A 14,762-nucleotide genomic window follows, 5' to 3' on the forward strand; every position below is an offset into this window, starting at 1 on the left:
GACGGGCAATGAGAAAGATCAATTCTTGTCTCCATTCAGGAGGAAGCATGGAAAACCCAAAGCTGTTCTTCTTTGAGGGCAATGGTTCAGGGACTGTCAGAAATCAGCCCCCTGGGCCTCACAGGCAGCAGCAGTGGTGCTTTTCCAGCCTCCTCAGTGTTGCTCTGCTGTTGCCATCAGAGCCTGCCCAGCCAGAGGTGCCCCTGGGCAGCAGAGTGCCCTGTGCTGGGAGGGCTCTGCAGGGCAGAGCTGAGCACCCAGGGCTGGGATGGGCTCTGGATGCACTGCCAGGGCCCAGCCCTGGGCACAGGGAAGCAGCTGCTGGCAGGGACAGCTCCAGGCAGCAGAGCCTGAGCACTCCTCTGCATCGCCCTCTGCTCAGCTGCACAGGGAAAGAGGGAAGAGTTGGGAGGAATTGATTTTGCAAGTGGAGTCTTCACAAAACCCCACTTTTTTTCCAGGCATCTTTGAAGTGGATCATCCACCAACAGAGAGGTGCAAATAGCACAGGGAACCTGTGTGCTGACCAGCAGGTCACTTGTGGACAGAGCAACTCTCCTGAGTCTGCCCTGGGGCACAGGGAGCCCTTTGGGACCTCAGAGCTGTCCAGGGTTCAGGCTGAGAGCAATGGGGAGGGTGAGAATTCCTGCCCAGTCAAGGAAAGTGCTCTCACTGAGCAGCACAGAGCTGAGCTGAACAAAGTTCCCCAAAGAAATCCAAAGAATTTGGAGGAGATTGTAAAGTAGCAGAGGATTGACTCAAGGCAGCCCTGCCCTGACTGTGCTGCCTCTCCTGTCCCCTCCCCAGCGCGGGACGCGCAGAGGCCGCCCGGCTCCCCCCAGCCAAGGCCTGCCGGGCCCCGCCAGCAGCGGCTGCTGGCCCAGTCACTTCCAGTCACTCCCAAGAGGATCCCAGTTGCCCTCAAGGTGGTCCCAGTTGCTCCCAGTCCCCCCCACGATGGCTCCTTTCCCTCTCAGGGACTCCCAGTCTGAGTCCAGTTTGGCCCCAGGCACTTTCAGTCACTGCCTGGAGGAGGCCATTTGCCCCTGCATGGTCCCAGTTGCTCCCAGGATGATCTCAGTATGTGTCCAGTATGTGTCCCAGTATGGCCCCAGGAACTTGCAGACACTTGCAGTTCAAATCCAGTTTGATTCCAGTCATCCCAGTATGGTTGCAGTGCTTCTCATATACTCCCAGTAGTATTGTAGTCACTCCCAGTATGGTCCCAGTATGAGCCCAGCAGGGGCCCAGCTGCTCCCACTCTGATCCCAGTTGCCCCCAGTGTGGTTGCTCCAGGATGGATCAAGAATGGGGACCCCTCTGTGCCCCCCCCTTGTGTCACCCTGTTCTGAGGGAGCTTTGGGGGGACATCTGCACCCCAACACAGCATCCAACACATCCCAAAGTGTGCTGGGACCCCTTTGAACCTGGGAATTGAGGGGAACCATGGAAAAACCCTTGTCAGAGAGAAAATTGGGTGACCCTAGTCCTGGATGCTTTTAGGAAAGACCTCTAAACATTTCTTGAAGAATGGAGGGGGGTGACTTTTTTATTCTTGACCTTTGCAGTTCTCCATTTGGGGGCAGGATGTCCTCTGGGCCAATGTTTTGTTCCCTTTGCAGTGAGTGCAGCCTCAGAGGGCTGAGCCCTCTCTGGCTGGGCTTGGCCTCTCCTGCAGAGACTCAGGCCTGGCTGGGCTGCCCCAGGCAGACGCTGCAGGAAGAAGAGCTCAGGCCGCCTGGCTCTGGTGTCCCTGGGGCTCAGCCTGTGCCCCATTGCTGTGCAGGGGCTGAGCCCCACCTCTGCCTCGGGGCCTTGGCCAAAGGGCTGGCAAGGAAAAGGCCCAGCAGCCTTGGGGCCTGCCCAGCTTTCCTCCTCCCTGGGGGCTCTCAGTCCTCCCCTGACGCTGTGTGGGCCCAAGGCCTTGCTGGCTTCGGGCTCACGGTTCACCGGCCCCATCCCAGCGGCCTGACCCCCCTCCTTCCCCTCTCTCCAGCCTCTCCTGCCTTTTCTGGCAAGGGGCCATCCAAGGAAAACCCCGGTTCTCAGCAATGGTACCTGTGGCACGGCTGCAAGGCTCGAGTGGGCCAGGCAAGAGCAGGAGCACCGAGAGCCTGAGGAGCCAGGAGATGCCCTGGCTGGGCATTGTGCTGCTGTGGGACGAGCTGACACCTCTGCACAGTCTCTGCCCGTCCCTGCCAGCCGACTTCTGCCCAGGCTCTGGGCACGGGGACGCAGCACTGACAGTTTTCAGCCACCGCGCTGTTCCACAGAGGCTGTGATGTCACAAGGCCCTTACCTGGCAGCCAGGAGATGGGCAAGGCAAGGCAAGGACGGAGCCTCGGAGCCACCAGCACGCTGTCCCCAAAGGTTGGGGTGGCACAGAAGCCCAGAGTCCCTGAGCTTGGCAGAGACTTGTGAGATCAACCGGCGTCCAGCCTACGCCCCATCCCCAGCCCGTCAAGCAGAGCACGGCACTCAGTGCCATGGCCAGTCTTTGCTTAAACACCTCCAGGGACAGTGACTCCACCACCTCCCTGGGCAGCCCAAAAAGCTCTGAGGCATCACACCTCTTCTTTTACAGTTCTATCACAACTTTTTATAAGTCAATCATATTATATTATAGAACTCCACTTCTATGTTGGTTACGTACACCTTTTATGTACCTTTATGTACCTTTTATAAACCTTTTCATGCCTTAATAAAATCCCAGGGATCTTGCTTGGAACTCCCCGCATCCAGGGACTGAGAGGATCTCCCTGAATAACACTTTCAGTGGGCACTGGAATCCTCAGGATCCTGGAACCCCTGGAGCATCAACAGCTTTGTCCCTCCAAAGGGGTCCCAATTTGTTTCCAATGGTTCAAGGATACAAAATAAACCAAATACCAGTTTCCAAACCAAATCAACTTATAAGTCCAGAAATCACAAGTTAATATCCAAAATACCAGAAAGGATTTCTTCAAGATTCTTTCTTTGCAACCTGAAGTACCCATAATACAAAAGAAACCAAATACCTGCTTCCAAAACCAAATAAACCAAATACCAGTTCCAGAACCAAGTAAACCAATGAGTCCAGACTCCCAAATTAATATCCAAAATCATGGCTGGGCTTCGCGAACGAAGATTTGGGAAGGGCGCTGCCCACATTTGCTACAAGCACACTGGTGGCTAAAGAGGCCAATGTGAGATAGACACGTCCGACTGCAAAAGGCAGAGCAGAAAGACTCCTTGGATGGGATCGACAGGACACGGTTCTTTCTGCGTTGTCTTTTCTCCTCGATGGTGATCCTGCTGCGTTCTCAAAGGAAGCAGCAGCGTTAGAGATGGGGTGTCTCCAGACCTCCCGACTGGAGGCCAGAGTAGACCAGTGATGAAGATCAATATGGGCAAGGTTGAGATGTTGTTTCAGGCAGTCCTTGTATCTCCTCTTCGGGGCTCCTCTCTTGCAGCAGCCGGTGGCAAGTTCACCACAGAGCAGGATCTTAGGGAGAGGGTGGTTGGTCCTTCATCCTGGAGACGTGCCCTGCCCAGCACAGCTGTGTTCTCAGCAACATGGCCTCAATGCTTGTGACTGCTGCCTGTTCTAGAACAGATGGATTGGTCACATCATCTGACCAGTGGATGTTTAGGATTGTACGGAGGCAGCGTTGATGGAAGCGTTCCAGGAGTCGCAGGTGGTGGCTGTAGATGACCCATGATTTGGACCCATATAAGAGAGTAGACAGCACAATGGCTCTGTAAACACTGATCTTTGTGCTTTTCTTCAAGTGTTTATTTTGCCAAACTCTTTTATGGAGTTTTCCAAAAGCACTAAATGCCTTTGCTAACCTGTTGTCCATCTCTCCGTCAATCTCACCATCCGAGGAGATGAGGCTGCCTAGGTAATTAAACTGCTGGACTGATTTGAGCTCTGATTGGCCAATGGTGATATAGGGATGATGGAAGACTTCCTGAGGTGCAGGTTGATGGAGAACTTCTGTTTTCTTTAAGCTGACTTCCAGCCCAAAGAGCTCAGCAGCCTCAGCAAAGCAGGATGTTAAACGCTGCAGAGCTGCTTCTGTGTGAGCGACGAGGGCGGCGTCATCAGCATAAAGCAGCTCCTGGACAAGATGGTTTAAGGTCTTGGTGTGGGCCTTCAGTCGCCTTAGGTTGAAAGGGCTTCCATCAGTACGGTATCGAATGTAGATCCCGTCCTGATCATCGAGGTCTGCCATGGCCCTTTGGAGCATCATGCTAAAGAAGACTGTGAATAGGGTTGGAGCGAGAACGTAGCCTTGTTTCACACCATTCTTAATTAAAAAGGGCTCAGAAAGTGCATTGCCATAGCTGACTTGGCTGTGCTGATCCTCATGGAGTGAGATGATCATTTTAAGGAACTTGGGGGGACAACCTAAACGTTCCAAAATCTGCCACAGACCTTTCCTGCTCACAGTATCGAAAGCCTTGGTGAGGTCAACAAAGGTTCCATAGAGACCTTTGTTCTGTTCCCTACACTTCTCTTGCAGTTGTCTGAGAACAAATCCCATGTCTGTGGGGCTCCTGTTGGCTCTGAAACCACATTGGCTTTCAGGAAGGATTCCTTCTGCTATAGTGGGTATTAATCTGTTCAAGAGTATTCTTACCAGGATTTTGCCAGCAATGGGGAGCAGAGTAATACCCCGGTAATTTCAGCAGTCGGATTGTGCTGGTTTAAAGGTAAACCAGCAGGGGAAATGAACTCAACCCAAAAGAGAGATTATAAGTCAGAATAACAATTTAATAAAATAACACAATAAGTACGATTATACAGACAAACAGTTGGTTTTAACCCACAAAACCCTAATGTATAACCCAGCACCCTGGGGCATGAACAGAGTGGTGTTTTTTGGCCCCCCTGGCCCCAAAATAAAGGGAGAGGGGAAAAAATACCTGTTGGTGAGAGTGGTGGTGCAGTCTGGTCAAGAGTGGTGGTTGCAGTTGGGTCGAGAGTGGTGATCTGCAGTCTGGTTCACAGTGGTGGTCACAGTCTGATTGAAAAGTGGTGGTTGCAGTCTGGTTGAAGAGACATTGGTGACATCACAGGCAGAGCCGTGACATCACAGGGACAGCAGTGACATCACAGAGACAGCAGTGACATCAGAGAGATAGTGGTGACATCACAGGGACAGCAGTGACATCAGAGAGACAGCGGTGACATCACAGGGACAGCAGTGACATCAAAAAGAAAGTGGTGACATCACAGGCAGAGCAGTGACATCCCCAGGGCAGCAGTGACATCACATGGACATTGGTGACATCACAGAGAAAGCAATGACATCACAGGAACGGAAGTGACATCAAAAGGGACAGCAGTGACATCACAGAGACATCGGTGGCATCACAAAGGCAGCAGTGACATCACAGGAACAGAAGTGACATCAAAGGGACAGCAGTGACATCACAGAGCAAGCGGTGACATCACAGAGAAATCGGTGACATCACAGAGACATCGGTGACATCACAGGGATATCAGTGACATCACAATGACAGCAGTGACATCACAGGGACATTGATGACATCACAGGGACAGGAATGACATCACAGAGACATCGGTGACATCACAAGGACATCAGTGACATCACAAAGACAGCAGTGACATCACAGGAACAGCAGTGACTTCACAGGAACAGCAGTGACTTCACAGTAACAGCAGTGACATCACAGGTACATCGGTGACATCACAGAGAAATCAGTGACATCACAAAAAGAGAGCAGTGATATCACAGCGACAGTGGTGACATCACAGAGACAGCAGTGACATCAAAGGGACAGCAGTGACATCAAAGGGACACTGGTGACATCACAGGGATATCGGTGATGTCACAGGGAAGCGGTGACATCACAATGACAGCGGTGACATCACAGGGACATTGATGACATCACAGGGACAGGAATGACATCACAGAGACATCGGTGACATCACAAAAACAGCGGTGACATCACAGAGACAACAGTGACATCACAGAGACAGTGGTGACATCACAGACACATCGGTGACATCACAGTCACAGCAGTTACATCACAGGGACACTGGTGACATCACAGAGACAGCAGTGACATCACAGGGACATCAATGACATCACAGAGAAAGCAGTGAAATCACAGGGACAGCGATGACATCAGAGGGACAGCACTGACATCACAGAGACATCGGTGACATCACAAAGACAGTGGTGACATCACAGAGAACGCGGTGACATCACAGGGTAGCAGTGACATCACCAAGAGAGCGGTGACATCACAGAGACATTGGTGATGTCCCAAAAACAGCGGTGACATCACAGAGACAACAGTGACATCACAGGGTCAGCAGTGACATCACATTGACAGCAGTGACATCAGAGAGACAGAGGTGACATCACAGGGACATCGATGATGTCACAGAGACACCGGCAACATCACAATAACAGCAGTGACGTCACAGGGACAGCAGTGACATCCCAGGGACAGGAGTGACACCACAGAGACAGCAATGACATCACAGAGACATCGATGACATCACAGGGACATCAGTGACATCACCAGGACAGCAGTGACATCACAGGGACATTGGTGACATCACAGAGACAGCAGTGCCATCACAGAGACAGTGGTGACATCAAAGGGAAAGCAGTGACATCACAGAGACAGTGATGACATCACAGAGACAGTGGTGAAATCACAGAGACATCGATGACATCACAGGCACAGCAGTGACATCACAGGGACATTGGTGACATCACAATAACAGCAGTGACATCACAGGGACCACCATGACATCACAGGGACATGAGTGACATCACAGACACAGCAGTGACATCACAGAGACATAGGTGACATCACAGTCACAGCGGTGACATCACAGGGACATCGGTGACATCACAGGGACAGCAGTGATTGTTATGACCCACCCCAGGAAAAAGGGGGGGGGGGTAACTCAGGTTTTATCAATAATTCCCTTGGGGTGGATTAAAGTGAAACGACACTGAATAATCTGTGTCTGAAAACATATTGAGAAGGTTTATGTTAACAATTCTGTATCAACAGGTATGCCAGCATTTTGGGGGCTGTCATATAACAAGGCGACCCTTTCAGGGAGGAGAAAAATGCATTGGGGAGAGAAAGACAGGGTAAGAGTAAGGGAGAGCAAGAAAAATGAAAAGATAAGAGTGGTAAAAACGTATATAGTCACCGCCCACTGGATCCAGCCATGTAAAAGCAATGGTCTGGATCCGCAGGCGGTGGGGGGAGAAGAAGAAAAAATCGCCCCCCAACACCCCAAAGTCACCAGTCAATATCCATATCCTTTGCACCTCCCCAAGGCGGGGAGTTGTTTTCATAGGGTGGTGTCCCCCTTTTTGGCGCGGAGTTCATGTGGAGGGCGTGGTAAACTCGGCTCTTCCCGCCTTTTTGGGGCTTGACATCTTCTGCACTGGAGGAGGGGGGATGGGCCCTGTTGCCCATCAGAAAGTCAAAAGCCTGCAGAAATCTCTTAGAATGCATAAATCATTAACTGTTCCAGTCTCTGACACTCCCCCAGAGCAGCGCTCGTGGGGAGATCTCTGCTTTCAACCTCCAGCAGTGACCTTGGGGGGTCCCCAGACAAGGCAGAAATCTCCACACACCTCCCAAGAAGGGTTCTGTTGGAAGAACCTGCCCCTGGGAAAGGGGACTGGACCTTTCTGGTAGAAACCCAGGGACTGACAGTCCTTGGACTCCAGGGCTTCCCTCACCATCAGGGGCTTCATTTGGGGTCAAACCAGTCTGGGGTCCAACATCTCCTGCCTTGTCCCGGCCCCCTCTCAGCTCAGCACTGACCCCTTTGCAAATGGGGCATTGTCTTGGGGCCATTGCAGGGGGGATGTCCTGCCCCAGTGTCCCAGTGTTCCTTTAATTGCCAGAGGCCCTGCAGTGTCCCAGTGGCCCCTTGATTCCATGACCTTCTGAAACACCTCAGGCTTCCTTTGGTTCCATGAGGCCCCCCTGTCACAAAGGCCCCTGGATTCCATGAATTCCGCAGTGTCACAAGGTTCCTTTCTTTCCATAGGGCCCTGCAGTGTCCCAATTGTGCCTTGACTCCAGGAGTATCCAAATTCTCCCAGGGTTCCTTTGGTTTCAGGAGGTCCCGCAGTGTCCCAGCGGCCCCTTCATTCCAGGCAGGCCCAGGGAGACGAAGGCAAAGACGGAGCCGCGACCCCCGTCAGCATCTTGGGGGGGCGGGGGGGCAGGACCCGGGAAACGGCGGCGGCTGCTGGGAAGGGACTGGGATGGACTGGGATGGACTGGGATGGGCTGGGACGGACTGGGATGGACTGGGATGGACTGGGATGGGCGGGGATGGACTGGGATGGACTGGGATGGACTGGGACACCAGCATACACCGGGACCAGGACCGGGACCCAGCAGGACCCCCCCGGGAGCAGGATCTGAGCACACTGGGACCCTCCAGGACCAGAACTAGGGCAACAGGGATCATACTGGGAGCAACTGGGACCACACTGAGGGCTACTGGGAGCAACTGGAGGCCACATAGGATATAGTGGGAGTTCCTTGGAGTCACTGAGATCATACTGGTGGAAACTGGAATGTTACTGGGGCATCTGGGAGTGACTGGGAAGGACTATGAACATGCTGAGGGCTCTACTGGGATATACTGGGAGTGTCTGCAACTATGGTGGGGGTAACTGGGACCATACTGGGAGTGACTGGGACTACATGAAGGGGAATTAGGACCAGGCTGGGGGCAACTGGAAGGAACTGTGAGTGACTGGATCTACAAGAGAAGCAACTGGGATTGAGTGGGAAAGTCAGGAGGGAAGACTGGGATCATACTTGGAGTGACTGGATCTGTGCTAGGGGCAACTGGGAGCAACTGGGACCATGATGGGGACAACTGGGATCATACTGGGATCACGGTGGGAGAAGCTTGGCCCATGCTGGGAGCAACTGAGACCACACGGAGGGTGACTGGGGTCATACTGGGATCATATCAAGAGTGAGTGGGATCATGCAGGAGGTGATTGGGATCATCCTGGGAGCAACTGGGAGTGCACTGGGGATGACTGGAAGTGGCTGTGAGCAACTGGGATCATGCTGGAAGCTTCTGGGGGCAACTGGGAATGAGTGGGACCACATGGAGGAAACTGGGAGCAACTGGGAGAGACCAGGAGTGACTGGGATCATCCTGGGACTGACTGGGCACTGAATCCGAAAAATCGGTCCGAGAAACTGCTCAGAGACTTTTTTATCTTTAAGCAGCCAGGTATTTGTTTATTCAACGTTGGGAGCAAGCCAGCTCGCGCTGGACAAACTTGCTCCAAGGCTTCACACAAAATCAGCATTTTTATACAATCTTCAGCTGTGATTAAATGCATATTCAAGTGATTCCAACATCTATCTCTGCATATTAATAATAGGTGGAGTATAGGTGGAGCTCAGGCGGGGCTTGGGGCGGTGCTTCTCTTGGCCCTCAATCCTGAGGGGACTTCCACTCTTCCTCCATGGCTCTGGGGGCTTCAACTCATCTTCCTCAGCTTGACCTTCCTTCTCTTCCATTGTTCTTGACCCGCTCCCTGAAGCTTGGAAAAAGCCCTGGCTCCCGGCCTATTCCTCCTCTTCCAATGTCTCCCTGATCCTGCTGTCTCTCTAATTTATCCCCTCTAGGCCTAGGACATGTTCCTGGACTATTCTCTGAAGCTTTGCTCCAGTCAGTAGAACAGAACGAGCACAGATGGTCTTGGCTGTTGGGAGCTTGTTAGCAGGCCCAAATTTCTTAGTGAACTCTTTTGGGCCTGGCCTCCTGTTTCACCAGGGACACAGCCCGGGCCCGGGTGTTCCCATTCCCATTCCACGGGTTTGCATTCCTGTTCCAGGTGTTCCCATCCCATTCTAGTTGTTTCCATCCTATTCCAGGTGTCCCCATTCCCATTCCAGGAGTTCCCATTCCCATTCCTATTGTCCCCATTCCCATTCCAGGTGTTCCCATCCCACTTCTGTTTTCCCCATTCCCAGTTCTTGGTGTTCCCATTCCCATTCCAGGTGTCTCCATTCCCATTCTAATTGTCCCCATTCCCATTCCAGATGTTCCCATCCCACCTCTGTTTTCCCCATTCCCATTCCAGGTGTCCCCATTCCAATCCCAGATGTTCCCATTCCCATTCCTGGTGTCCCCAACCTGCTCCCAATGTTCCCATTCCCAATGTTCCCATTCCCAGCCCAGGTGACCCTATTCCCATTCCTGATGTCCTCATTCCCATTCCAGGTGTCCCCATTCCCATTCCAGGTGTTCCTATTTCCATTCCTGGTGACCCCATTTCCATTCCAGGTGTTCCCATTCCAGGTGTCTCCATTTCAATTCCAGGTGTTCCCATTTCCATTCCTGGTGTCCCCATTTCCATTCCAGGTGTCTCCATTCCCATTCCAGGTGTTCCCATTCCAGGTGTCTCCATTCCAATTCCAGGTGTTCCCATTTCCATTCCAGGTGTTCCCATTCCCATTCCAGGTGTTCCCTCCCCATTCCACATGTCCCCATTCCCATTCCTTCTGCCCCCATTCCCATTCCTAGTGTCCCCAGTCTGTTCCCAATGTCCCCATTCCCATTCCAGGTGTTCCCATTTCCATTCCTGGTGTTCCCATCCTATTGCTATTGTGCCAATCCCATTCTTTATGTCCCCATTCCCATTCCAGGCATTCTCATTCCCTTTCCAGGTGTTCCATCCCATTCCAGGTGTCACCGCTGACATTTCCCCTGCTGGTTTACCATTAAACCAGCACACCAGGTCTGTGCCCAACGGGGGTCCCTGTGGATCATCCAACGCGGGTCCTCCCATGGCTGATGGAGTTGGAGCAGCGGCCGAAGCTCTTCCCGCAGTCGGGGCACTCGGGGCTTCTCTTACCGGTGGGTCCGTTGGTGGGAGGTCAAGGAAGAGCTCTGCGTGAAGCTCTTCCCACACTCCCCACAGTGGAAGGGCCTCTCCCTGATGTGGAGGCGACGGTGGGTGTAGAGGGTGGAGCTGTCCCACATTCCCTACACGTGTAGGGCTGTTCCCCAGTGTGGATGTGCTGGTGGCTGAGCAGCTTGGTGCTTGTGCTGAAGCTCTTCCCACATTCCAAGCACTTGTAAGGCCATTCCCTGGAGTGGATGCAACGGTTTTTGCAAAGGCTGGAGCTGTCCCTGAAGCTCTTCCCATACTCCCCACATGTGTAGGGCCTTCCCCACTGTGGATCATCTGGTGGCTGAGGAGGTGGGAGCTCCGTTTGAAGCTCTTCCCACACTCCCCACACGTGTAGGGCCGTTCCCCAGTGTGGATCATTTGGTGGCTGAGGAGGTGGGAGCTCCGTTTGAAGCTCTTCCCACACTCCCCACACGTGTAGGGCCGTTCCCCACTGTGGATGCGACGGTGGGTGCGGAGGGTGGAGCTATGCCTGAAGCTTTTCCCACACTCCCCACATTTGTAGGGCCGTTCCCCACTGTGGATGTTCTGGTGGCTGAGGAGATGGGTGCTCCTGCTGAAGCTCTTCCCACATTCCAAACATATGAAGGGCTTTTTCCTGCTGGGAGGCTGCTCAGGGACCACCAGCTCGCAGCTCCGCCTCAAGCTCCGGCCACCTTCCCGGCACACGCTGGCTCTTTCCTCCTCACAGCCCCCTGGGCTGGCTTTGCAGCCCCTCCTGCGGGGGCATCTCCGGCCCTTTTCCTCCCCGCTGCCTTCCTGCGCCGGGGAGCCCTTCAAAACGGCCTCTCCCACCAGGCTCTGCCGCCGGGATTTGTCCTCCGCGCTCTCCAGCCTCACCTCGGGGCCTGGGGCAGGAAGCAACAAGGACAGGCAGGGGATTTGCCTCCGGCCCACAGGGAAGCCCAAGGACATCCCCCCAACTCCGGCTCCGGCAGGACGGCCACAAAAGACAAAAGACCGACCCAAAGGGGCACTGACTTCCTCCTCTCCTGCTTGGGGGACCCGCGGCATCTTCCTCTTCCTTGCAGCCTCCTCCTCCATCCGCCCAAGCTTTGGGAAGCAGAAATCCTGATGGGGGGGAAAAAAGGTTTGAGCGCATTGCCTTGGGGGTTCCTCCTGCCCAAGTCCAGCTCTAGGACTCACCGGGCAACTTGTGCCCATAAAAACCCACAAAACAACAACATTCAGCCCAAAATCCCCACCCAGAATTCCCCATCTCTGCTCTCTGGGGTTAGGGGGGTCCCCCCTGTCTGGCCTGATGGCACTTCTGCCTGCATTGGGGTTCCCCCTTCTCCGGGCTGCCGGGGGTCCCGCGGCTCCGGGGGGTTCCCACTCACCGGGGTCCTCTTTAGTGTTGCCAGGGGGTTCCCAGGGCTCACTTCTCCCCACTCTGACTCCCGGGGCCGGCCGGCCCTCCTCTCTCGCCTCCCACCCTCGCAAACCTCTTGGCGCTCTCGGCTCCCACCCCGCCTCAAGGCCCCCCCTCCTCTCCACACTCCAAGGCCTTCCCCCTCTCCGGGACCTCCGCTTAAGGGGCCCGGCGCTCCCTCTCTGCTCCCCCCCCCTCCAGCATTCCAGGGGTCCCCCAGCTCCGGGATCGCCCCTCTCCGCTCTCCCCACTCCGCGGCTACCGGGGTTCCCCCCCGGCTCTCACGGGGGCCCCCAAACCGCTCTCGCCCCCCCCCGCCATTGCCGAGCGACCGCCAGGACCTTTTGGCTGCTCTTCTTTGTGCTCCCGCTCGGCTCCTCCCTCGGCTGGGCCGCCGCTTTTGGCGGGTTTCCTCCTTCGGGATCCGCCCCCTGCAGCCCTTCCCCCCCTGGCCCAGCCCCCCTTGCCCCCCATGGACCTTCTTGTGCCTACCTCTGACCCTACTTGCCCAATAAGTGTGATTATACAGACAAGCAATTGGTTTTAATCCACAAAACCCAAATGTAGAACCCAGCACCCTGGGCCATGAACAAAGTGCTGTTCCTTGCCCCCCCCCCGAGTCCAAAGTAAAGGGAGAGGGAAAAACCTGCTGGTGGGAGAGCTGTTGCAGTCTGGTCAAAAGTGGTGATTGCAGTCAAGTTGAGAGGGGTGGTCTCAGGCTGGTTGAGAGCGGTGAGCTGCAGTCCTCCTCTGGATCCCACGAGTGGTAAAAAGGTTCCGAAACTCCAGGTTTATATATTCTCCAGTTCAGGCAGGAATGCCCAGTCCTCCCCTCAGAGTGCGGAATTCCAAATAAGGCTATGAGGATGCTCAGTCCATAAAAGGCTATGAGGATGCTCTGTCCATAAAAGGGTAGGAGGGTGCTCAGGACATCCCCCCCACCTGGCAGGCCTCTCCTGACAACAGTTCCTGGGAAAATGGCATGGAAGGCCAGAGAATCCACAGTTTTGGGCTACACCCATCCAGTGAGGAATCGGTCCCAGCTGTTCTAACTAGGACACTGTGTCCGTCATCGCTGCCATCATCATCATCATCGGCCTCGTGGGAGTCGGTGTCTGGAAGCTCCGATCCGGTAACTCCCGGGATGGGGGTCAGGAAGGGGCACGGATCCGCCCGGCAGCATTCCGGGGATCCTGTGCCACGGGTGCTGATCCCACTTTCTTTCCATAGGGAAGAGGGAGGGGACTGGATACGACCCTGCGCCCACCAGTGAGTCCCAGCAGCATGTGTGGTTCCAGATCCTCTGGGCAGGGATCCCAGGATGGATGCCAGGATTCCAGAGGGGAATGGGGGCCTAATGGCTGGAGCGGGATTGGAAGGGGATTCCAGTTCAGGGCAGGATTCCAGAGTGGGCTCAGGTGGAATTGTGGACTGGGATCAGGGCTGGATTCTGGAGTGGGATTGGCGTGGGATGGATGGAGTGGGATTGGGGTGGGATGGGTGGAGCAGGATCAGGTGGGATTCCGGAGCAGTTCCTACTCTCCCTGGACTCCACAGCCGGCTCCATCCCCTGGGATGAAAACAGGGACATGGTGACTCCTTTCCCCGCTCTCATCCCAGCAGGAATCACAGCCTGAGCGATCCCAGAGCTGGATCCGCCCCTTCCCTCTCCCTGCGGAAAGGCAGGAGCTGCTGGCAGAGCTCATCCCGCTGCTCCCACCCACCCCGGCCCCCCTGCGGCTCTTCCCGATGGATCAACTTCCTGCTTTTTCCCATGTGAAACCCAGGACTACAATTATTCCTGAGGCTTTAATTTGGGCATGAAAATCTCCTGCTTTGGGCAATAAATCCTGGCTCCCTCCTCCGGCATCTGGCAGTTCCTCTCTGGGAACCAGGACTGGGAATGGGGACAGGGGGGCTTGGATGGGGACACTGGGAGCAGGTTGGGGACAGCAGGAATGGGAATGGGAACTCCAGGAATGGGAATGGGGACATTGGGAGCAGGCTGGAGTCACCAGGAATGGGAATGGGGACACCATGAGACAATGGGGAAAGGGATGGGGACACCAGGAGCAGGATGGGAAGACCAGGGGAAGGTTGGGGACACTGGAGCAGGCTGGGGACATCAGGAATGGGATGGAGACGCCAGGAATAGCACTGGAGACATTGGGAGCAGGTTGGGGACAGCAGGAACTGGGAATGGGGACCCCAGGAATGGGAACGGGGACATTGGCAGCAGGTTGGAGACACCAGGGACTGGGAATGGGGACATCAGGAATGGGATGGTCACACTGGGAAGGAGAGCACCAGGAATGGTATGGGAACATGAGGGACAAGGATGGGGACACTGGGAACTGATGAAGAGGAGCAGAGACCCCAGACTCACCTAAACCCCTCTGAGCATTGAGGGCCAAGAGAAGCTCTGCCTGAGCTCTACC

At 54.7% G+C, this 14,762-nt stretch overlaps 1 protein-coding gene and 1 long non-coding RNA gene across 3 annotated transcripts in view; one reads left to right on the forward strand and one right to left on the reverse strand.

The window, feature by feature from the left end:
* Positions 1 to 7,370: 7,370 nt before the first annotated feature.
* LOC135404808 (zinc finger protein 74-like) overlaps positions 7,371 to 14,762 on the reverse strand; it is a 190,224-nt gene continuing 182,832 nt past the window's right edge. Inside the window, exons 2-3 of the mRNA XM_064639538.1 lie at positions 11,450 to 11,800; positions 7,371 to 7,432 (exon numbers count right to left, since the gene is read on the reverse strand). Of these exons, the coding sequence (XP_064495608.1) occupies positions 7,371 to 7,432; positions 11,450 to 11,800 (413 nt within the window). The remainder of the gene's footprint in view (positions 7,433 to 11,449; positions 11,801 to 14,762) is intronic.
* The window catches only part of LOC135404518 (uncharacterized), a 177,061-nt gene continuing 175,503 nt past the window's right edge, over positions 13,205 to 14,762 (forward strand). For both annotated transcript variants that reach the window (XR_010425710.1, XR_010425709.1), the window contains exons 1-2: positions 13,205 to 13,456; positions 13,555 to 13,593. This is a non-coding gene — a long non-coding RNA (uncharacterized LOC135404518). The remainder of the gene's footprint in view (positions 13,457 to 13,554; positions 13,594 to 14,762) is intronic.

Source organism: Pseudopipra pipra, chromosome W, assembly GCF_036250125.1.
Source record: "Pseudopipra pipra isolate bDixPip1 chromosome W, bDixPip1.hap1, whole genome shotgun sequence".
NCBI classification, from domain to species: domain Eukaryota; kingdom Metazoa; phylum Chordata; class Aves; order Passeriformes; family Pipridae; genus Pseudopipra; species Pseudopipra pipra.